The sequence below is a fragment of the Suricata suricatta genome, chromosome 9, assembly GCF_006229205.1.
Source record: "Suricata suricatta isolate VVHF042 chromosome 9, meerkat_22Aug2017_6uvM2_HiC, whole genome shotgun sequence".
NCBI classification, from domain to species: domain Eukaryota; kingdom Metazoa; phylum Chordata; class Mammalia; order Carnivora; family Herpestidae; genus Suricata; species Suricata suricatta.
The window spans coordinates 104,371,055-104,394,071 of NC_043708.1; the positions used below are offsets into that span (position 1 = coordinate 104,371,055).

General features: G+C 49.6%; 2 protein-coding genes and 1 long non-coding RNA gene across 8 annotated transcripts in view; 1 reads left to right on the plus strand and 2 right to left on the minus strand.

Moving 5' to 3' along the window:
- SMAD3 (SMAD family member 3) overlaps positions 1 to 1,156 on the plus strand; it is a 116,753-nt gene extending 115,597 nt beyond the window's left edge. Inside the window, exon 9 of the mRNA XM_029950223.1 lies at positions 111 to 1,156. Within this exon, the coding sequence (XP_029806083.1) occupies positions 111 to 234 (124 nt within the window). The 3' untranslated portion in view covers positions 235 to 1,156. The remainder of the gene's footprint in view (positions 1 to 110) is intronic.
- LOC115300727 overlaps positions 1 to 1,359 on the minus strand; it is a 5,438-nt gene extending 4,079 nt beyond the window's left edge. For 3 of the 4 annotated variants that reach the window (XR_003912804.1, XR_003912801.1, XR_003912803.1), the window contains exon 1: positions 320 to 1,359. This is a non-coding gene — a long non-coding RNA (uncharacterized LOC115300727). The remainder of the gene's footprint in view (positions 1 to 319) is intronic. The other variant, XR_003912802.1, reaches the window with a different exon arrangement.
- An 8,228-nt stretch (positions 1,360 to 9,587) lies between these two features.
- Positions 9,588 to 23,017, minus strand: part of AAGAB (alpha and gamma adaptin binding protein) — a 272,788-nt gene continuing 259,358 nt past the window's right edge. For all 3 annotated transcript variants that reach the window (XM_029950226.1, XM_029950227.1, XM_029950225.1), the window contains 5 exons: positions 17,750 to 17,832; positions 16,852 to 16,948; positions 12,366 to 12,470; positions 11,870 to 11,919; positions 9,588 to 11,219 (listed from right to left, as the gene is read on the minus strand). In XM_029950226.1, the coding sequence (XP_029806086.1) occupies positions 11,142 to 11,219; positions 11,870 to 11,919; positions 12,366 to 12,470; positions 16,852 to 16,948; positions 17,750 to 17,832 (413 nt within the window). In that variant the 3' untranslated portion in view covers positions 9,588 to 11,141. The remainder of the gene's footprint in view (positions 11,220 to 11,869; positions 11,920 to 12,365; positions 12,471 to 16,851; positions 16,949 to 17,749; positions 17,833 to 23,017) is intronic.

The following is a 23,017-nucleotide window of genomic DNA, read 5'->3' on the forward strand; positions in this document are numbered from 1 at the left end:
TTTGGGAGGAAGACTCTCACAAAAGCAGAAAAAGGTGTTTTGACTTGGATGTGTGTCGTTCTGGACATTTTTGAAGTCTCCCACCTCCCCCCTTTCCCTGTGTCTTGCAGGAGACAGACGGTGACCAGCACCCCCTGCTGGATCGAGCTGCACCTGAATGGGCCTTTGCAGTGGCTCGACAAGGTCCTCACCCAGATGGGCTCCCCCAGCATCCGCTGTTCCAGTGTGTCTTAGAGACATGGGGTGTGAATGGGGGGGGGGGGGGGGCTTGGGCGAAAAAGGCCGTGTAGGCTGTGGAGAAAATTGGAGCTCAACTCACTCTTGTCAAAGAAGAAGTTTTTCTCCCTCAGTCAAGGTGGCACCGACCTGTTTTCCAAAAACAAAAGCGAACCCAGAGATGGATTTTATGAACTGCTGTGTCTGCTGCACACATTGGCCCTTTGGCCCCAGTCCGGAGGGCAAGAGATGGCTTCTGCTCTGGTGGCTTGAGCAAACAGGGAGTATTTCACCACCGGCCCCCTCCTCCCGGCCCTTCTGTTTTAATGACCGCAATCTAGGACATCACTATCCCACAGGAAATGGCCCTCGGGTCCAGACTGGAGTGGGAAACTCACCTGGGGTGTTCTCGGTAGGGCGGAGCCTGCAGGGGTCTGAGCACCCCTCACGCCTCGCCCTCTAGCGCTTTTAACAAAGGCTTCACCCGAGCCCCAGCACTGGGGTAGACCCTGCACCCCGGGAGCTGGACTGACGGGGTGGGGGGCTCGCCTGTCTCCTCTCGTCTCCGAGCCTGTGTGTTCAGAGCATGGCCACAGGGACAGTGGGGAAAGCTGGTGAGACAGCTCCTCTCTCCCACTTGTCCCTTCTCACTCTGAACGCCGGGAAGTCTGCCGAGGCTCAGCGCTTCTGCAAGGTCTAGTTCATCTTCTGGCGCTAATCTCAGAGACTGGAATTACGTGCGGTGCTCACGGGCTGCAGGAGGTCACAGCTGTCACATCGCGGGGTTTGAGCGTGGGTCTCCGGTCGTCTGTAAGCGCTCACTTGCTGTTCTTATGCATCCGGCTATCTCAGTTTACGTAGTCAGTTGCATTAATTAAATGAGCTTTATCATATGCTCATTTAAATGTTTATTTTATATTAAAAAAAAAAAACTCCTGGGTTGGCGCACTGACTGGGAAGCCAGCATGGGGCCCCGCAACCTCTCTCTGAAGGTGAAGCTGTTCCAGGTTTTGTTGAGAAGACACCTGCCAGCAGCACTTCTGGAAACTGAAATTAACAGAAGCGAATTCACCAGAAGGGAACAATCTCAGGCCAACACAGGCACATGAAAAGGGCTATTAAAAAAAATTTTTTTTTTTTTTTTTTTTTTAACATCTTTGAAAGTCGCAGGCTCGGTGCACGGAGGGCCGCCATCCCCCCCCCCCCCCCGGGATGTAAGATTATCTCGCTCGCGGTAGAGGATCATCAGTGACAACTCCAGCAGCTATACTGTATGATAAGTACTGTTCCCAGTGGCAATTAGTGAGAAAACTATTATAAATTACTGCAACTGGAAAAAAAGCCCTCCTTTTTTACTGGCCTTTTGCAGACTCCAGCAGACAGAATCGCCACTTGCAATTGGTACTTTATTCCTGGTTGCTGTTTTTGTATAAAATGACGTCTCCTTTTGGCATGGATTTCTACAAGGAAAAGTGAAGGGATTTCCTATGGAAGTCCCGTCTGCTTCCCGGGGCAGGGGAGGAAGTGTGTCCTTCTGGCAGGTATAAACCTCAAATGTGATGACATTTCTGATGCCTTATGGAGACACTGGGGGCTTCCGGTGCCTCCCCGGCAGGATCCTAATGCCTCTGCAGCTCTAGCCTAATGGTTTCCAGGTAGGAGAGCTGCTGTCCAAGCCCCCGAGGACAGGAAGAGACGGGAGGAGCGCCTTGCCAGACCTACGCTTGTCTTTTCCGGGGGCTGGAGACCCAGAACCCAGCAGCCACACCACACCGCTCTCGCCTGAGACGGTCACGCACCGCAGGTCCGAAGCTTGCCTGCTGTGAAGTGATCTGTGGAGTGCTGCTTCCAGGAAGTCCTCCAAACCTCCTGGATGGGCTTTCACGCTCCGGGTCAGGTCTGAGACTCGGGGTGGGGTATCCCATTTTGGCCTCTGCTGGTGCAGTCGTCGTGGCCCTCCTCCAAGCCAGTGTGGCGGTCTCCGCGGGCCACGTCCTCCGCCTGCCCCGCGACGCTGGGAACTGGCTTCGGGTACAGCACGACCTTGGCGCTCAGACGGGGTCTAAGAACCCTTGATGTTCAGGCTGAAGGCTACTTGGAGGAGGCCTGAAGTTTTAGTCCTGTGTTTCTCCAGAAGCTCACTGGGCCCCTGTTCTTTATAGACGACTCCTGGGAGGAGGAGGAGAGAGGAAAATGTAGGTAAGTCCCCCTCTGGAAGAAACTGAGTCATACCTAGACCCTTCCCGTCACGGAGGCTGCCTAGGTGCTCTGGGCTTGTGTAATATTAGCATCATGAAGTCACAAAGCTGGTTTTCTAAGTTTGAAAAACCACGGTCTGAATGGCATTTACACGGTAAAATCTTTTTAAGGACAGCTGAAGGCGGGGTGGGGGTGCAAGAGAAAACAGGGCAGTCTAGCGGAGCGGAGGGCAGTTTTAAGCCTCGCTGTCTGGCTGTCCGCCAGGTGGTGGCCCGTGCTGCCGCCGCCAGCGCCGGGCCAGAGGTCCTCGGCTGCCCCCCTCCCCGCAACTTTGTTTAGTACCTTCGGTCCTTCCAGCACAAACGTAGGGAGCCGCCCCAGCAGGGTCGGGTTCCAGGCCGCGCTGGGACGTCCTCTCAGTTGGCCACCTTCCTGGCAGGCTGGAGCCCATCTGACATTTCGAGACCAGCCCGGAGTCAGGAACGGGGACTGTGACTCTTCGGAAGCACACACACGAGGGCAAGGCTGCTGGCAGACTTTCCCGTCGTCCTGATGTTGTCTGTGTTGTATTTTTTTTTTTTATTATTGACCGTGGTGATTATTTTTAAAAAATCATTAATGTATTGGAATGCGCTGTAGCACATACCTTGTGCTTAGTGTTTTTCCTCCATCTTCCCTTGGCTTCTGAGCGCTCGGACATATTCCAGGGCTAAGTGCTTTTAGTCAGACCGCAGGAAAAGGCTTTCCTTAGGCAGCGTGTGCGCGCCCTGCACGCACGTACGTAGTCGGGGAGGAAGGCGGTCGGCCGCAGAGCTGCCCTTTCTGAGGCTCCGGGAAGGGGGTCCGAGGGCCAGATCCGCCTCAGGCCTGAGTTTTGTGCTGGACTCTGTGGGACTTGGGGGGCAGAGTTGGGAGTTTCCCCCGCAAATCGCCATCTGTCCTCACTCGGCTAGAAGACCTCAGTGCAGCTGTGGTTACCGTCCTTCTGGGGTCATGAATGGTCCTTTCTAGATCATCCTTCTGGGGAGTATCTGCTACTTCTCAAGAGGGTGGGAAAGCAAAAAAAGACCCAAGAGGATATGGTTCCCACATGAAGAGGCCGCGTCTCTGGTGAGGGGGGAAGTGACTTTTCAGAAACACAGCTATCACATCAACTCGCCTGTTGTGTAAAGTGGATTGAGCAAGGCTCTCGGTGATTCTGTAACTGATTGTTTTTTATGCTGAAGTAATGTACACTCTAGCATTCTGTTTTTATATTTATGTAATGATTTCTTACAGCCATTCAAGACAGAACTATTTAATTTTTTTTTGAAGTTGGAAAGGTCGCTCCTCCCAAGGGCAGGGGAGGGTTGGGGGCTCGGCGTCCAGAACCACCCCCTCCCCACCCAGACTGGCTACAGGTGAGGCAGTGCCCCCCCCCCCCCCCCCCCCCCCCCCCCCCCCCCCCCCCCCCCCCCCCCCCCCCCCCCGGCAGCTCCGAGTCACCTCCAGGCCCTTCCCCGGGGGGCCTCTGAACTAAGCCCCTCGCCCTTCTGGGCAGAGAGAACTTGACGCAGAGGATGGAGCCCCTCCTTCCCCTTCACTCACCCTCCCTGCTGCTGTGGGACGAGGCTGTCCTGGACTCTGGGCGGAGGGGAGCAGGACGTGGAGGATGTGATTACCTTCACTTCTCAGCCAGCCTGACCTTTTAATGCCTTTGTAAAAAGCATGTACGTATTTATAGTGTTTTAGATTTTTCTAACTTTTGTATCTTAAGAGCAGAGCACCTGTTTAAGCATCGTACCCCCTACTGTTAAAGACCTGTGTCCTCTCTCCCCGCTGTAAGTGCCCTTCTAATAAACTCTTCATTGAAAAGCTCCCAGGCCAGGAGCTCTGTCTCATTCTTTGCTGGGCGGGGAAACGATTTTAACGGCAGCCCAGCAACTTCACAGGGGCTCCAGCCCCCATTCTCGCCGCCAGAACCCCTCGTGCTCCCCAGTGACCCTCCTCCACTCACCGAGGTGACGTGGGGGCCCCTCCCTCGCCTCCCACACCTAAGCAACAGTCTGGTCACCGCGGTGGCACTGGGCATTCCCTTCTTCTGTACTTGAAGGCCTGGATGCCACCAGATGAATCCTCCCCCAGGCATGGAGGTAGTTTTAGGTTCATAAAGGAGGTTTTCACACCCTCCAGCTCGAGGATTCTATCTGCGCCTGTGAAAATGCATTTGTAATTCAAAACGCCCAAGGAGAAAAAGACTTAGTTGACTCTTACGTGGAGGAATGACGTGGATTAACAAACAAGATTAACATGAACAATGTGGGGGGATGGCACAGGGCTAGAATAACCCTTTGCCTGGGCTGCCTTGTCAGCGTCTCCCCTCTAAGGAACGGCCCAAACACCTCCCCTACCAGGAGACAGGCCCATTTCACAGGAGCAGCGCCTCTCGGCCTACAGACCCGGCCCCCGCGAACTGCATCAGTTCCTACCTTCGGAATTCCTAGTCCTACCCTCCTGCCCCTATCTTCCCTGCAGTTTTAGCCTGTATTTCTCAGCAAATGGCTCCACTCTCCACCTCTGACCCCCGCTGTTCCTTCAGCTCCACAACTTTAAATTCCAGCTGCCTAGCAAATGGGCTCCAAGCCACAACGGCCCGCACCCGAATCCTCCTCCACCTCCCTCGAGCTGGTGCCCTTCGTGGACGCACAGTTTGCACCAGCCGGGGTCCCTCTCCCCCATCCTCCAAGGAAGAGCAGCTTTGCTGCACGTCTCCCCTGTGCTCTCCAGCCCCTGTTGACCAGGCCTCGCTTTGTAAAGGCCCTACTGCCCGGACGTCCAGGCTCTCCGAGGCCCTTTCACACCATCTCCTCTTTTTCTTGGGCCCCCACCTACTTCTTCCGGGCTGGTGTTCCCAGACCACTGGATGCACGCTTGACATTCCTTCCCGAGTGACCTCATATCCCCACATGATTTCAAGCCACATTAATGCTAATGACTCCCAAATCAGTCTTTATAGCCCAGACATCAGTCCCAGGCTTCAGACTTGTATCCAACAGCCTGCTGGCTACTGGTGCTCAGAGGGGTGCAAGTACCTCAAACTTGCAACTGGAAAAATGGAATTGATCACCGCCCTCAAACACAGCCTTCCTCCCCTGTGGCTCCAGCCCCAGAAGTCACGATCGCCCCGCACGCCCTTGCAGCCCTGTTAGGCCACGCTCCCTGCCCGTACGTGAGGTCCTTAGCACCCGGACAACTGCACCAGCTTCCCAACGACTCTTGGCCTCTGCCTGCGTTCCCGGAAATGGCATCTTCCACAATGGCCCTGTGACCCACATGACTAAAGCCCTCCAGTCCACAACACAAACTCAAAAGCCTTTATCATGGGCCACCGGACTCCTGTCACTTGGCCCCTATCCAACGGTCAAGGGTCGCTAGTACAGTCGGCGGCCCAGGGGCGAACAGGTGGTGGTCCTTACATAGCACGCTCTTCTCCATGACAACAAGCCCTCTTCTCAAGTCTGCGCTCCCTGCCCCTGTGCCTGCCTGCCACGCCAGCAGGTCACCTGGAGAACTCCCATGAATGCTGAGACTCAGGTCAGACACCTCCTCCAGGAAGCCTTCCGCAGATCTATCGCCAGTCTTCCCAACCGTGTGATAATTGTGTTTGTCCTTCCCTCTAGGCTCTGAGTTCCTTGAGGGTAGCGCTTACGGCTTATTCTTATATCCCTAGCTTCCTTGGGCCACCAAGGTTTGCTGAATAAATCAATTGATCAGGGCCCACAGCTAGCAGATTCTACTGAGCAATCTTTTCCATCTACTTCCACCGTGCCATACTGAGTCCTTACACATGGTTGAAGGAATGCCACCAGAGTGCAGTTCCTAATTACCTTTCATCACCGCTCTTCCAACATCCCGCTGCCCTGTGCCCCCTCGTCCAGGGATGGCAGGTACATGGCAGCGTTACCACCGTTCTGCGGCTCCATCCACACAAAAACCACTCCTCCAGGGCCGGGTCCACTCTCGGCCTCGGGCTCCTTCTCAAGACCGCTCTCCGGGCAGGCAGTGCTAGCCCGTCAGTTTTGGCTAATGCCGCTGCCACACTTCCCAGGAATGCAATTGTGGCTACGTGTCTTTTCCGTGTGAAACCCCCGGGCTCCTTGAGGACCTCCCAAGGAGCCACTGGTCCCACAAAGTAGTATTTCAAGGTTTTCTCCAAATTCACTGCAGCCTTATGCACCCCGTTCCTCTCACTGGACTGTGTGGGTTTCCCCACCATAACCCCCTGCTTTCTCTCCGTACCTCTGTCCCGGCTGCAATTTCCACTAAGAAGTTGCTGCCTCCCCTCGACTTTCTGCCCCCGTTCCATCCCAGCCCCCAGCTCAGTCAGAGGACCACTTCCTCTAGTCCGTGGGTCTCCAAGTGTGGGCCTGGCCAGCAGCCTCACTACTGCACAGAGCAGTTGAAACGCGCTCTCCCGGGCCCAGCTCGGGACCTACTGGACCAGAAACTCTGGGCTGGGGCCCCGGGGGGACTCGGGGGCTCTGAGATGTACCACACGCTCTCCCCAGCCTACTCTGCCCTCTCCTTCCCTCAGCAGCGGAGGCTGGTCACACCGCTTCACATGCTGCCCAGCACCCCAGCTCTCCCGGCCGCGTCATGCCGGCCCCCTGCTGTCGCCTGGCCTGGACGAGGAGCTCCCAGAGAACCCGCACCGTCACCCAAGTCTGCAGCCTCTGCCACCCTGGCACAGCCTGGCACTGGGAAGGTGCATAAGCAGTGCCGGACCCTGAATCCTGTTTCAGCTCTCACCTGGGTCAGGGAACAGGATGCAGCGGCTTTTCCTCAACTCCGACTCTGAAGCCTTCCGACTTCACCACTGACGACATCCCGAGAGTCTCCCAGAGCGGCTGGAGAGGCGCAGACCACGTCCTGGGGCTTCAGACAAAGAGCGCATCCTCTCTCCTAAATTGTGCCGTTTCTAAAAAGTTCCTACCCCAGGCCTCACTTAGCCACACCTTTGTAGCACTGAAGCCACATGGTTGATCAGAGAAAAGGGAGAGGCAAAGATGAACTGCTTTTGTGCCATGTTTCTGTCTCCCAGGTTTGTGCTTGTGGGAAGACACGGTTTGAGCCTATCAACAGACACAGATATAAAAGGGTTTTAGAGGAACAATCATTTTTCTTCCCAAACCTGTATTCCAAAGATGCAGTGACAGCCACTAGGTCCAGGTTCTGAATCCATACTTTTCCAGCAGGAAACAAGGTAGAACCACAAACCATTAAAAGCCGGGACGGGGCTCAGGAGTGCTCCAGCAAAAGGCCACGTTGTTGCTTTTACCTCCTGTTAATTCCTCACTCTGCACACCAGAGAAACTCCTCAGACTAGAGCAAGACTCTTCCTTTTCTAGAAGCACTTGGCTTCAGTGCTCCAACTTAACTCGGAATAGAGACATCTACGTTAAAAGCAAGACTCATGATGTTTATGACATGCTAGGTGGTGCCAAAAATATGAAACCGAGAATTTCTACCACTTTTCCTGCAACGGCGTAAATGCCAGAGACGCAAGGACGGATCGCCACCCTAAACCCCGAGTGGAATCTATGTCAAAACATGCCCACTGCTCTGCACGCTCGGTCTGCTGCCTTTACGAGACCTACAGACGCCGGGAAAGGTGATCAGTCAGGTGTTTTCTAACCGATCCTGCAGGAAGGACACTTGACCAGGTTTTTCACATTCTCTGCCGAGAGTCCTCCGGTGCGATGTGGTGGTTAATGACGGAACGCCATGCCTAAACTGTGTGACTGCTTTAAAATGGGGGGGGGGGGGATGACTTGAACTCGTTACAGAATTCCCTGCAACTCTGTCTCCGTCAATCAGGACATTCAATGAATCAGAACCTCTGACCCGGCTAGACACATGTTTGCTAAATTTAGCTTCGCATCAGCAAGCGCTCAGAATAGCTCGGAGAGCTCTCCTCTTACCCTTAGACGGGGATTCTTCTAAGGCTGCTTTTCCCGGGCAGGCCGGCCCCAGGCAAGGGGCGCTCCAGGAGCTCTGACAATGGCCACTGTTAAGGGACTGGCCTGAGGTAAGGGAGACAGGTTGGCCACAGCAAGATGTTTCTCTCCACCTCTCCACCGCGGGACCAGGAAGTGAGCCACAGCTCCCATTTCAGGAGTTACAAGTACTTTGCAGGAACGGCCTGACATGCTCGATGGTCCTTGAACCACATCCCATGTTACCCAGCCGTCCAAGTCTAGCGTCCCTGAATCTCTAGCTTCTCTGAATTAGATGTGGCCAAGTTCTATAAATAGAGAGAAAGCAAACTGGTTCTGTCAATCTTCTCATACTCCGGCAGGATAACACATTTTAAAATTATAAAAATATCTATGTCTTCATCACTCTAAAATTATTACCTAACACATGATTTTCACAGGGGGAAAAAAAGGGGTTTATTTCTGTCTATCCCTACCTTCCAACACTCAGGGACCTTTAAATATTGTGAGGATATCAGCAAACTAGCAAATGCAAATCCAAACCAAAATTAAGGGTCTTCTCTGCACCCAACTCTGTGTCAAACAGAGAAATGTTGGAGGGAAGAAAAGCCGAGTCTCTCACTTTAAATCCCAGACAGACCATAGTAACTGGCGTTGGCACAGACACGGCTCACGTGAGACAGAGCAACCTCTACGGCACTATTAGCTCATGATCACTTTTTTTTTTTTAATGTTTATTTCTGAGAGAGACAGAGCACAAGTAGGGGAGGGAGGGAGAAAGAGAAAGAGAGAGACAGAGACAGAGGGAAACACAGAATCCGAAGCTGGCTCCAGGCTCCCAGATGTCAGCACGGAGCCCAAAGCGGGACTTGAACTCACGAACCGCAATATCATGACCTGCGCCAAAGTCAGATGCTTAACCAACTGAGCCCCCCAGACGCCCCAGGTCATGATCACTCTTACCATGAGCCTCTAGACAACCCCTGGATACCTTTATCCCCGTGCCCTGGAAGGCCCACAGCCCCAGGAGGCTGAGGTGCCGGGGTGAGCTGACATCACACATATGCACACATAGATTCCACGTCCTGTGAGTCTGGCAAACTCGCCGATTATTCACAATTTATGCCTCATTTGAAGTGAGGTTTCCCCCAACGTATTTCCTACTAAAACCCAACAAAATCATAAGACACATTAGCAGACTTTATAAATAAATGATACTTTAATCACCTGGCTTTGTTGAATCCACAAAATCACATTCATAGCTTTTTCGAGTCTGCCTTTCCTAACCATGTGACCTGATGTATTTTCTGGAACCTTCCAAGTTGTAAGAAAACCATTCTGCCTTTCGTTGTGCAACCCCAGAGCCACCTTCCCGTCCCTAATGCAGTCACATCAAAAACAATGATGGAATAGTGATCAACTAGAGTCTCAAAGGCCTTCGGAATAGTTTAAAAAAGGAGGAGGAGGAAAAACAAGTCACCGAGCAAGACAACTGCCAGTGCTGCCGCCGATGGCTCTTCCCTGACCGCTCCCACCACCGAAGCCACCGAAGCCCAGAACCGGAGCACCCACGCGGGCTGCGGCATCGCGTGAGCGCGCAGAGGCGTCTGGAGCGCCTTCCTGCCGGAGAGCGACGCAGCTCACGGTCCGCAGGAGGCCAGAGCCGCGGCCGGGACCCCGCAGCGAAGGTGAGTGGCACGCACGACCAAGCGTCTACAAGGCCAGAACTGGAATATTTGCTGCACTCCCCACTCTTCTTTTGGAGACGCTCTCTTTGGGGAGCAGGGCCCTTAGGGCTGACCCTGCTCAGCGGCGCCAGGTACTCCGGTGTTCGCGTCCCTTCCCGCCCCGCCCAGCCCTCGGCGTTACTATCCTGGCAGTGACCTGTTGGGCTCCCGGAGCGCGAGAGGGGAACCGCCCTGTTTGAGGGTAGGAGGTGTGAGCGCACAGCTCTGACATCTCCAGAGCGCGGGAAGAAGAGCTCCTTCACGGTTGCCCGAGCGAAAGCTCCGCGCACAGCCGCCTACTGCTTCGCGGCCCGGATCCGGAATCCCTGAAGTCTCTCTCTCTGTCTCTCATCACCCCCACTCCACGCACCGCTCCCCCCACCCCCAGCCCACCAAAGCAACTTTGGAGATGGGCTTGCTTCGCCTCATCTGTTACGTCTAAGAATTCACCCGGTCCTTCCTCAGCTTCTAGCGCCGAGCACCCGGTATTACCCATGAGACGCCCAGCAGCAGTTTCCAGCTCCAGACCGACCTGAGGGCCCCGGCCTCCGGCGCCTCTCACACGATGGCCCAAACGGCCTGCGGTGGCTGCCTCGCCTCCCGCCCAAAGCAACACAGGTCGGGGCAGGAAGCTCCGGGAAGCAGAAAATCCAGAAGCTCGAGGAAAAGTGGCACGAGCTCCTGACCTGCAGGGATTGAGTGTGGCCACAGAGGGCACCACGGGAAAGGTGACCTGGGAAGGGCGTGGTGGCCTCCTCCTCCAACCAGGCAAATCCCACAGGCCCTGGGGCCTCACCTCACTCCCGTTCCTGGAAAAAGCGTATTTGAAACACTCTCACCCCTTGCTGTCATGATACTCCTCACTCCCTTAAAATCTACGGAGAGAGGACACCCCTACTCTCCCCTACCAACAACTAAAATCAAGCGGACCCTAGAACTAAGTCAGGTGGCCAACACGACGCGGGAAGCTCGGCAGAACGGGGCGGGGCAGGGCAGGCTGGCAGGAGAGCCTCGCGCCAAAGGCTCAGTGCTCTTCGTCAGATGAGAGGCCTTCAATTTCGTCTCTGTCTCCCCCAATTGCCATCCAGAAGGCTTTGGCCACCTGTGGAGAGAAGCAGGCAACGCCTTTCAGGCAACAGACACATTAGCTTGTTTCATGTGTCAGTCAATATGCTCAACTGATCAAGACCTAAAATGCTATCCTTGCCCTCCGGCAACATGTATCAGAACCCTCGAACGCCCAGGACGTCGACTTCCGGAAATGCACATTAAGGATAAAATCAGAGTCATATACAAAGGTGAAGGGTGTGTACGGTTATGCACAACTTCACCATTTATAGAAGCAAAAAATGCACATGGCCTACATGTCCAAAAGGGAAATGGATAAATTAGGACACATTCATACAATGAAATACCATAAACCACATACATTTCCTGCCAAGAGCATGCGTTGCGTTGGTAATAACAAAACAAAACAAAGCAAAACAACTAGTTTTCCAGCCCAGTAGTTAGGAAGGCAAACATCCCGAGTCTCAATGAAAGTTCCATGTCACTCAACATACATTTGAAAAATCTTGGTTTGACTATAGTCATTACATTACGACAGTGTAAACATTCAACGCGTTCAAAGTTAACATCCAATGAAAAGTTCACACTAAGTAAGACACTTAACAGAAGTCAACAAGTGTGGAACATAACAACAGCACCGGACTTTTTGTAGATACTCAATAAATACCTGACTGATTGTCTCACCTTTTCTGCATGCAACTTTCTTTGCTCGTGGGGAAGCGTCGCAGCCTTGTCTAGGGGGAAAATAGATCTTAAGAAATTCGTCTGACAGCACGAGGGAGTCTGGAGGGTGTGGGTGTTCTGACACTAGAAGACGGGGAGGGGGGATTCAAAGACAATGCTTATGGCATAGTCATCATAGCTGTTAGGGACTTTAAGTCTTCCCGATTTCCCAGATGAGGATGATGTGAGTAAATTGGCAGGGATCTTACTGACTCCAGGTTAATGAGATACACTGAAAGAAACTGGGAGAGGCAAGAGAAGAAGGGCATATAAGAGGAAAGAGAGTGAAGAGGAAAATTATCCCCGGAGAATTTCTACCAACAGAAGACGGCAGGGGCCTCCAGGAGCCAAGTCTCTCCAGACAGCTGAGACCAGAGCGGTTACCACACAAAATCCTGCCGCACAAAACCGAGGCGCACCGTGACGGGAACGTGCCGGACGCCGCGCATCCAATTACCTTTCATTTCCTTTAACTTTGAAAGTAGTCTTTCAAAATTCTCCAAATCTCCTCCGCCAGTAGTAAGACTGGCCAGTTCTTGAATATCCAGGTCTAACATGGGATCTGAAAAGAGGATTTGTCACATTAGTTGCCACGTATCACTTATGTGCGTGCTGACTATGCATGGAAGGCCATCAGCCCGAGCTCTGATGGGATCACCCCTGGACGAGCACCCCACGTGCCCCACCTTCGCTGCGGATGCTGTTTCCGCCTGCCTGGCTGCTAGTGGGCCTTCGCGAATGAAGGGTGGCGGAGTTAGCCTTAGAGCATTACACTGAGGGGAAGAATTCGGCTTCATTTTAGAGCAGAGAAAACGAGAGCTCTGAGGTGAAGTGACTAGCTGGTCATAGCTAGTGTGAGCTTGCATTCAGACTTAGTGTTTCCAACTTTACCTAAAGGCCACGCTCGCCCCTGAGATGCAGCGATCAACAGTAAGCGTCTGGAATGTATGCTAGGCCTTCCCGTACAACGAATATCTGTGCCTCTGTCACTGACAGCCACCGCTAAGGTGGTCAGGAGAGACCTCAGTGTCTGCAGCTCACACACGGAGAAAGCTGGGTTTAAAACCAAACTCATCTAAAGTTACAGTTATTCAGAAGCAGAGCCAAATCCTAACTATTACTACAAAAGCCTTTGTTATTTCTCCCACAGCCTGTTACCTCTTTATCAAAATTTGATGTAAAAATTTTTTTAACATTTATTGGTTTTTGAGAGAGAGAGAGAGAGACTGCAAGTGGGGCAGGGGCAGAGAGAAAGGGAGACACAGAATCCGAAGCAGGCTCCAGGCTCTGAGCTAGCTGTCAGCACAGAGCCCGTCACAGGGCTCAAACCCACAAGCAGTGAGATCATGACCTGAGCCGAAGGCGGACACTTACCCGACTGAGCCACCCAGGTGCCCCTCAAAATCTGTTTTTAATCAGAATCCTTCCTCATCCTCCACTCCTTGCTGACCTCTATGTCTTCCCTAGGCATCCCAGATCACAAGTCTCCTTCCCTAGATTTCATTTCATTTCATTTCATTTCATACTTAGTGTTTCTAGAACTGTCTCGGCACGGGCATATGCTACTTTGTATTTGGACGTGTCCCCACCACTACTGAAATACAACTATGGTACATGAGATAGTTCACCTTTGTGTCTACAGCACTGAGTGTTTTAATTTATGTAATTCCCTTTCATTTCCGCAATGTCATTCTTAGGAAGAATTTTCTTTCACAGAAGGGGAAACTAAGGCCCATGGGGGGTAAACAACTTACTCCAGGCCACCTCACCACTACTGACGGAGCCATGATTGGGCCCCAAGCCCATGGCTTTAAGCATCATACAGCAAGGCCGGTCTCTCCACTTTTAGGCTGTAAGCTGCTTGAAGACCAGGACAACAGCTAATTCTCTGCACCGAATACAATGCTGTACAGAATATTTGGTGTTAAAAATGCAATTTGGTTAATAAACTTGCCTTGGACAAATTTCAGCGGACATTTCATGCGGGCAGTTGACACACGGGGCTGGAGATAAAAATCCGTGACTTATCTACATAGACACGGTAACTGAACATGGACAGAATCACTTCACGCTTAAATACAGATTTGGCAGAGGAGTTTAGATGGAGTGCTGAGGGATGGCAAGACGTGAGGGCTGGGTAAGGGACGGTCATCTGTCAAAGAAAGAGGAGGAGGAAGAAAACCAGGACATGCGTTGGGTGAGCCAGAGAAAATGTTTCAAAAAGGAACCTGCTCAGGCACCTGGGTGGCTCGGTCGGCTCAGCATTCGGTTGGCTCATGGTTCATGAGTTCGAGCCCCGTGTTGGGCTCTGTGCTGACAGCTCAGAGCCTGGAGCCTGCTCAGATTCTGGGTCTCCCTCTCTGCCCCTCCCCTGCTCGCTCTCTGCTCTGACTCTTAAAATAAAATAAAGACATTAAAAAAATTAAAAAAAAAAAAAAGGAGCCTGTCCGTAGTACTGAATGCTGCCAAGAGTGAAGAGGAGGCCTGGAGAATGTCTACTGAACTGAGTGGCACGCAGGTCTCTGATGAACTGTTTCAGTGGCAAGTCGGGGCCGAAGCTGAAGAGTAACGGCAGGTGAGGGATGGAAGGAAGTTCAGTAAAGAGGGGAGGCAGCCGTGGGGCTGACAGGTGTTTTTCCTGTGTTGGTTTGGTTTTGCCTTTTTCCTTTACTTCTGAAATAATTTCACTAATACCAAAAAGCTGCAAGAGTAGTAAGTTCCATCTTCCTCCCCCAGCATTAACCTCTTGAACTAAAGGACAATACTGGATGTTAAGAAGTTCATAATAGTAAAGTGCTATCAACTACAGACTTCATTCAAACCTCGTCAGTTTTCCCACTAATACCCTGTTCCGGGCTCTTACCCAGAACTCAGCTGTCAGCTCTCTTTAAGGCTTCTTCAAAGTGTGACAGTTCCTTAGACTTGTCACCTTTCATGACTCTGACACTTTGGAAGAGTACTCACCAGTTATTTTGTGTAATGTCCCTCCATTTGGGTTTGGCTGGTGTTTTCTTATTAGACTGAGGCTCTTTCGGCACGAAGACCACAAAAGTGATGTGCCCGCTCAGTGCCTCCTATGGGGGGGGTGATGGATGTCCGTGTGTCTTCTTCCTGGTGATGTTACAAGTGTATCCGCTGGGTTTCTCCAGCATGAAGTTACTATTATCCTCTTTGTAAGAGATAAATATCTTGGGGAAGACACTGTGGAGTATGCAGGAGTCATGTTCCTTCTCAAACTGCATCTCCTCAGTTTAACGTTCATCAGCGGATCTTGGCCACAACAACTATTACTACTGTGGTGTGTGACTAATGATGATTTTTCTTGCCCTCATTCCTTCTACATTTATCAGAATTCTTCTGTAAGGAAGAACTGACCTTTCTTCCCTGGTTATTTCTTTGCTCAGTTATTTCTTATACTAGTATGGATTCATAGGTATTTATTCTATTCTGTGGATTATAGCCCAATACCAAATTCATTAAAACATTTTTTTCTTTAATGTTTATTTACTGAGAGGGAGACAGAGCATGAGTGGAGGAGAAGCAGAGAGAGAGGGAGACACATAATCTGAAGCAGGCTCCAGGCTCTGAGCTGTCAGCACAGAGCCCAAGGTGGGGCTCAAACCCATGAACCCTGAGATCATGACCTGAGCTGAAGTCAGGCACTTAACTGACTGAGCCACCAGGGCGCCCCTACTAAATTCATTTTTGCTGGTCAAATTGTTCCAGCATGAGCCACAGGAAGCTCTTTCAGGTTGGTTCTGGTGCCCTTTCAACATGTCCCCCCTTCTTCCCCCCCAGTACCTCTTTATGTTCTGGCCCCACGAGATGGCTCTAAGTCATCCTGCATTTTTCCTGTCCCCAACTCTGGAATCAATCACTTCTCCAAGTGACCTTGAGCCTTTTATTGGAGGATGTTATTTAAAAACTAAGATCTAATGCTAAGGGTGTTGGGACACCTGGGTAGCTCAGTCGGTTGCACGTCCAATTTTGGCTCAGGTCACAATCTCGTGTTTTGTGAGTTCAAGCCCCGTGTCGGGCTCTGTGCTGACAGCTCAGAGCCCCTGGAGCCTGCTTCAGATTCTGTGTCTCCCTCTCTCTCTGCTTCTCCTCCACTCATGCTCTCTCTCTCTCTCTCTCAAAAATAAGTAAACATTAAAAAAAATTTTTTTAAACCAACAGGAAGGACCCAACTGAGAAGACAGGGTTGAATATACGAGAGAGAAAAGAGATTATATGTAATTTTTCCTCCTTAATATGTTTCTATCACCAAACACTTAAGTTTCCTACTGGACTATCTTCTAATCAGAAAGAGTTTTAAAAACTGCACATGGACCCGCCGTGGCATCAAGAAAAAGCAGAGATGTCACAGTTCCCCAACAGGAGAACACTTACGGTTATTGTCAACTACATTCCGTGGCTTTTGGACAGGAGAGTGGATTCGAGTTTCAGTTCGAGGACCCCTTGGACAAGTTATTAAACTGCTCTGGGCCTCAGATTCATCTCCATAAAAAACTTCTCTGCCGAACTTCATTACCCAACACACGAAAGTAGATATAAAATAACTTTAAAAGGATGTGAAAGGGCTTATAGAGTCGTATTATTCTCTTTACCATCAATTCTGCCAACTGTTAAATACTATGAAAAAACTGGAATATGGAGATATAAAGCTGTTTCGCCACCTGGTTCTGTCTGTCTCCGCTAAGATGATCTGGAGCAGGATCCTGCTAAGAGAATCAGTGAGAAAATGGTACCCTGGGATTGCTTACGTAGTCATTCTCCCTCCTTTGCTGACAGCCATCCACCAGGCTCCCGTTCATTGGGGTACACGATCCATTTCTTCCCTTGTTCATCTTCAAAGTCAATTTCCCCCCCTGATGATGTATGTCACGTACCTATTCCAAGTTCCACAGAGCTGTCTCCTGGCAGCCAAAGGAGGAACTTACCCACGATGCTATCAGCCTGGGCGTCTGCTGTGTTCGATGCAGCGCCCCGACGATCCAACAGAGATTCAGTCCTAGCTGCTGCTGGCAAACGGGGCTGCTGTTGAGGGAAATACACACGAGCAGTAATTTAATTGCAGGCTATTTCAGAACAAAAGCCAAAAAAGCTCACACTTCCACTCCCCAGTGGGCTCTAGAGAAGCAATAAAGGGAGCCAGAGACAAGGAGAGATGGACAAAGGACTGATGCCACATTAAAAATTCACTAACTCACGAGTGCTTTCCATCAAGGAAAAACTAGAAAGTGTTAGGATTCTGCTATTGGCTATTAAAACATGGTTTTTTGTGTGCTTTAAGAGCCATGTTTTAATCAAAATGTGACAACGAACAGAAGGCTGGTTCAAAAGCTCCAGCCTGATGAAGAAGTTGCCTGGAGAGACGGTACGACCCTGTGTCAGCGGAGACGTGGTTCCAGCACGCTGACAAGGCACCCTGGGGCCACAGACCTTGAGGACACAGGGTGGAAGTCAGACTAGGAGCTTCGCTGAGGACAGGGCCCTTGCCTCAGGCTTGTAGCGGGCTTGGGAAATGAAGGTCTGGAGGCAACTTTACGTCTCCAGGAAATCCTAGCACGTGTTTTAAAGCACACTAGCCAAAAAACCCCTGCGGGGGCCTCAGTTGCGATCATGCTGAACTAGCCTTCTCGCAACAGGCACCAGGCCCAAGAGGACGGTTTCAGACTCTCTTTTTATCCCTGTTTTACGATTTTCTGCTTTCTCTTTTTATCCCTGTTTTACGATTTTCTGCTGCCTCTTAAATGGAAAGGAAAAAATGACAGATGGTAGAAAGACTCAGAATGATGAGGAGAAATTAAAACCAAGGGATCCAGGAAAAATCTTTACCTCTGAGTGGCACGTCTCTGCTGACCCCATGCTACGGTTTGCTCCGGCCAGGGAGCTGAGAAGGCTAAAGCCTGGGTTCCTATCTGAAAAGAAAACAATCCAGTCGCGGACGTTTATTTACATTTTAGACGGTTCAAATGACCGTGATGAAGAAACGGTGCCCATTTCCTCATTATCAAAGTTCTAAGTATCAAAACTGTCACCACAGGACGACGCTAGGAATGGACAGATCTTAATGCGTGGACTCGTGCTTGCCTTTTCTTTATACTTGTTATTTGAAAATAGGAGTTTTTTTGGAATAAACACTTCTTAAAACAATAGTCACGAACCATGACCATACTCTGTCCATTCTGAGTAATTTTTTAAACCTCACAGACACAGGTCCAGGCCAGATATAATGGCGGGGCCGCCGCAACAAAGAAGGCCACTCAGGTTAACACTACTCATGTTTTTGTAGTCAGTCACCATGAGCCAATATGGCGGGGTCTCAGTATTTCAAATGTTCAGAAACATTTACCAAAAATCAACACAAAAGTATTACTATCAGGTGAAAGGAACATGCATGCTTTTTAAAATAAAGCTTTCATTTTGTAATGGATAAGGACTCCCTATACTCTTAATGTCTGTACTTACAATGGAGAACAGATCTGGAGCAGAACATCTAGAAATGATGCTAGCACCAGCCCCAACCCCGATCACAGTAACCTCAGAACCATCTGGAACATCTATTAAAAGTAACCTGGTATTCAAGGACCCAACCTCAGACCCACTGAGGTAGAACCTCTGGGGCGGATGCCACAGGAGCTGAACTTTCAGTACTTTTAAGTGTATTTTTAGTGATCACTACACCCAACGTGAGGCTTGAACTCCTGAGCCCAAGATCAAGAGTGAACCCTGAGATCAAGAGTCACACGCACTTCTCACCCACCAGGTGCCAGAGGCTGAACTTTTCACAAGTACTCCAAGAGAACCTCAGGATCAGGGAAGTTTGGGGGGAAGAAAAAAAATCACTACCTTAGAGAAAAGGTGACACCCACAATCCAAGAGTCTAACGGTATAGTTGTCCAGAAGATAACTTCCATGGGGCGCCTGGGGGGATCAGTTGGTTAAGCATCCAGCTTCGGCTCAGGTCACGATCTCATAGTTTGTGGGCTCAAGTCCTGCATCGAGCTCTGGAGCCTGCTTCGGATTCTGTGTCTCACGCTGTACCCCAAAGCCTGTGTACTCCTAAAACCCCTCTAAGCTCCTCATCCAGCTCCCTCGCTCTGCCAGGGACATGCCAGGCCAAACACTCGGGTGCATCCCATGCAAGGACCAAGCACTAAGGTGTCACCAAGGTGGGCAGTGGAGGCCCAGCAGCCAAGAGAAGGAGATCCACGTGGTGTCCCACGCGGATGGCTTCACAGAGCCTGGGATGCTTATTTAAACATCAGCATAATTCTTTCTTTTTGGCCAGTGTGCTATATATATTAAAGCAGTTGTGCCCAGTTCAGTGCTCTGACAGGGATTTTCCATGTCATGGAGCTCTGACAGCAGACCTGGGCTCTTCGTACAAGAGGCAGTGTCTGAGTAACAGGGTACTGCTTGCTGGAAGAGAGGCCTCCCCTCTATTACTGGAAATACAGTGGGCTTGGCGTACTCTTCAAATCCAATTCACAACTCTCTCCCTATTCTAATTCCACGGCTTATGGTGTTCCTGTGTTGGGCATTACCTAAACTTGGCAGGCCAGGCTGCAATCCATGAAGAATAAGGCAATGTTGTATCAGCTTAGGCATTATATTTGATCAAAACAGTCTGTTTTAAGTCCCTCGTTCTTTTTCATTTTTTCTAAGTTTTATTTATTTTTGAGAGAGAGAAAGAGACAGAGAACCCGAAGCAGGTTCCAGACTCTGAGCTATCGGCACAGAGCCCGAAGTGGGGCTCGAACTCACGAACTGTGAGACCTGAGCTGAAGTCGGACACTTAATGGACTGAGCCACCCAGGCGCCCCAAAGTCCCTCATTCTTTATAGTGACTGCCCCCAAGGAGGGGGTCTGGGATCAACAGAAGTTAGAAAAGCCAGATTCACCCCTGCAGACCTTGAAAAGGTCTGAATGGGAGGAAGAGGACTGGGCTCTGGTCAGAAAGCCTGGTCATTCCCGGCTCCTCCCCCCAATGTGATCTCAGGCAAATTAGTGAATCTTTCTGTGTCTCAACCTTTTCATCCATGATGTAAGAGGAGTGCTATATATATTCATGATTGTTAAGGTCCTTTCTGCCCTAGAAGTTGTGATTTTATGAAGAAATACTTTTTAGCCCTTCTGACAGTAGATATGAATTAGCTGGGCTTTTAAAAAAATTACTGAACAGAAAAACAAGAGCTTTAAATTTCCTAATCCTTTTAGGGTTCACAGATGACTACGAGTTTATAATCAGGTTTCAGGCTGATTATAAGAAGCTGGAAGGCCTTGTGCTCAGAATTTTCTTATAAACAATGGAGAAATGTGGTCAACTGACAGAGTTCACCATGTCCCCCGCTTATATTTTAAGGAGATCAGACACACAGCAATCGTCACGACTAGAAAAACAATTCATTCTTGTTTATCCAAAGCAGACTGCTTGCGCATTAATGTCGCTCAAAAAAACTTGGATGGTATTTTATCCACCTACGGCTTTAAAGAAACTCTCAGTTCTGCCTAGTTCAAAACGTGTTTAGCAAAACTCTGCCCGGGTGCACCCACTGTAAAACCATTCTCAGAGGAAAGGATTACATCAATCTTTTCTTGTTTGCCACATTTTTCTCCCCAGGACTCAGGACATGAAAATATCATCCCTGTTAACAAGAATTTATGTCTTTAGCAGGTAGTTGCTGAAATTGACTTTTGCATCTCTCGTTTTATTGATGCCACAAAATACCAGACTAGGAAGGAATAAATTAATCTGCTTACTGATTTCTTCTGAAGCCTGAGAGCTACAGAAAAGGGAAGTTGTTAATGGTAAAAATAAATTACTCTGGAAGGCACAGTATGTATATTGAACTCTGGTCCTAAAAACCATCTAATTCCATTTTAGATTACTAAGTGGGCACCTGTGGAATATTAGATTTTAAAAAGGAGAGTCATGAAAAACTCTAGTGGTGCTGGTCCTCAGCATGAGATTCTTGCTAAAGTGTCAACATCAAAGTTATGGCCTCAAAAATAAAAATTTCATGTGCTTTGGGAAGGAGCTTCGATTTATTTATTTTTTTAAGAAGAAATTTCCAGAAAATTTCGTATAGATGACATTGTCTGGGTATCTCTTCATAAATCTAAAAGCACAGGATTTGGGGGGGAACCTGGGTGGCTCAGTCGGTTGAGCATCTGACTTTGGCTCAGGTCATGATCTCAGTCTGTGAGTTCGAGCCCCGTGTTGGGATCTGTGCCAAAAGCTCAGAGCCTGGAGCCTGCTTTGGATTCTGTGTTTCCCTCTCTCTCTGCCTTCCCCCGCCTGTGCACTGTCTCTCTCTCTCAAAATTAAAATAAAAACATGAAAAAAAGAAAATAAAAGCACAGGATTTTTATAGAAACGTAACATGCACTTCACACAGCAATTGTGACTGCCATTCCCTGAGATACTTATAGAATTGAAAACTTGGGCCCAAAGGGAAATTTTAGCAGAAGGCTAAATATGTGAAGGATACTGGAATATCTGCTGGCAGCCTGATAGGACTCAGACAGAGGCTGCCAGCGTGGGCTCCGCAGAGAGGTTTTTACCTCACGTTTCTACACAACACAGCCACACCATCAACGATTTCCCTGGCCACACCCCAATAATGTCTTAGATGATCTCTTCTATGTTTTCTGTATTCATATTCGGCTTTTATTTCTTTGAAGCAGCAATTAGTTGGCATCATCTTTAGGAGTTCATGTCTTCCCCATAGTTTAAGTTTTGTTTGCACCCCCTTTCTCTCTCCACAACGTATTTTCTTTTCTACCAGGTGATGCACATCACCACACTTCCATCGCAACTAAGATATTTCAGCTTCCATAGAGAAGCTGGGCCTCTATTTTAATATTTTTAAATCACACCATGAACACTCATTTTAAGCAAGTACTCCAACCAAAATGATTTAACTAGTATTTGGGAAACAAGCCTACACATCTTTACCACATTAAAAATATTTTTATGTTTTTTTTATTTTTGAGAGAGAGAGAGAGAGAGAGAGAGAGAGACAGACAGACAGACAGACAGAGTGTGAGTGGAGGAGGGGCAGAGAGAGAGGGGGACACAGAATTCAAGGCAGGCTCCAGGCTCTGAGCTGTCAGCACAGAGCCCGATGTGGGGCTCAAACTCACAAACTGTGAGATCATGACCTGAGCTGAAGTCGGCCACTTAACCGACTGAGACACCCAGACGCCCCTGTCACATTCCACTTCTGCTTGACATAATGAAATGAATGATTCAGAAATCACAAAAGAATTCAAAGAACTGATTTATTCTCTTTTAATGAGCTATTGGTTTGAAAAGACAAAACTCTGTAGCTGCCGGTACCACCGGCTTTGAGTCCACGCAAGTGAATCCGTGCTCTCCCTGTGACGCCTGGCCACCTGCTCCCAAATGCAGGACTGTTCTGCCAATACTTGGAGATACAATGAACATGACCAGAAAGTAACCAGACTATGCTTTTTCCCTTTTTCCTGATCGTAAATGAAATATTCACAGTAGAAAATCTGGAAAATATAGGAAAGGATAAAGAAGGAACTGAAAACCGTGGAAGATGCCGATCAGTGCCTTGGCATACATCCTCCTGGTCTTCTTCCCTGTGCACAAACTGCACTGAACATCAGAAGGAGCGCTGTCTTTTCCAAAGGTGTAAACGTAGAGCTTTACACTGATTCCAATCCGGGCTCTGCCGGAGAGTCATGTCTCCAGAGCCTGAAGCACACTCTTGAAAATCCTCAAAGGACTGTAGAGAATCAAGTCAAAAATCGTTCAGAACTGAGTGTGGGGCATCATAAGAGCAATAAAATGAGATGTTACCCCGAAGAAAAAGAGGACTTTTCTTAAGTAGCTCATAACCAGTTCTAGAAAGAATACCAAAGGAAAACTCCCAAAAATGTTTTGCATGGTGGCCGCAGGAGGGGCCTCCTGGGTGACTAGCCTGATCTCCCACCGTGCATTTGCTTATGGACGATTTGGGGCGTGACTTTTTTAAACCAGAGGCTCATCATTTGACTCATTTATTCCCTTCCCTCTTCTCTAATTGGTCACCACGCCCTCTTCTCCTTGTTCTCCTACAACACAACCTC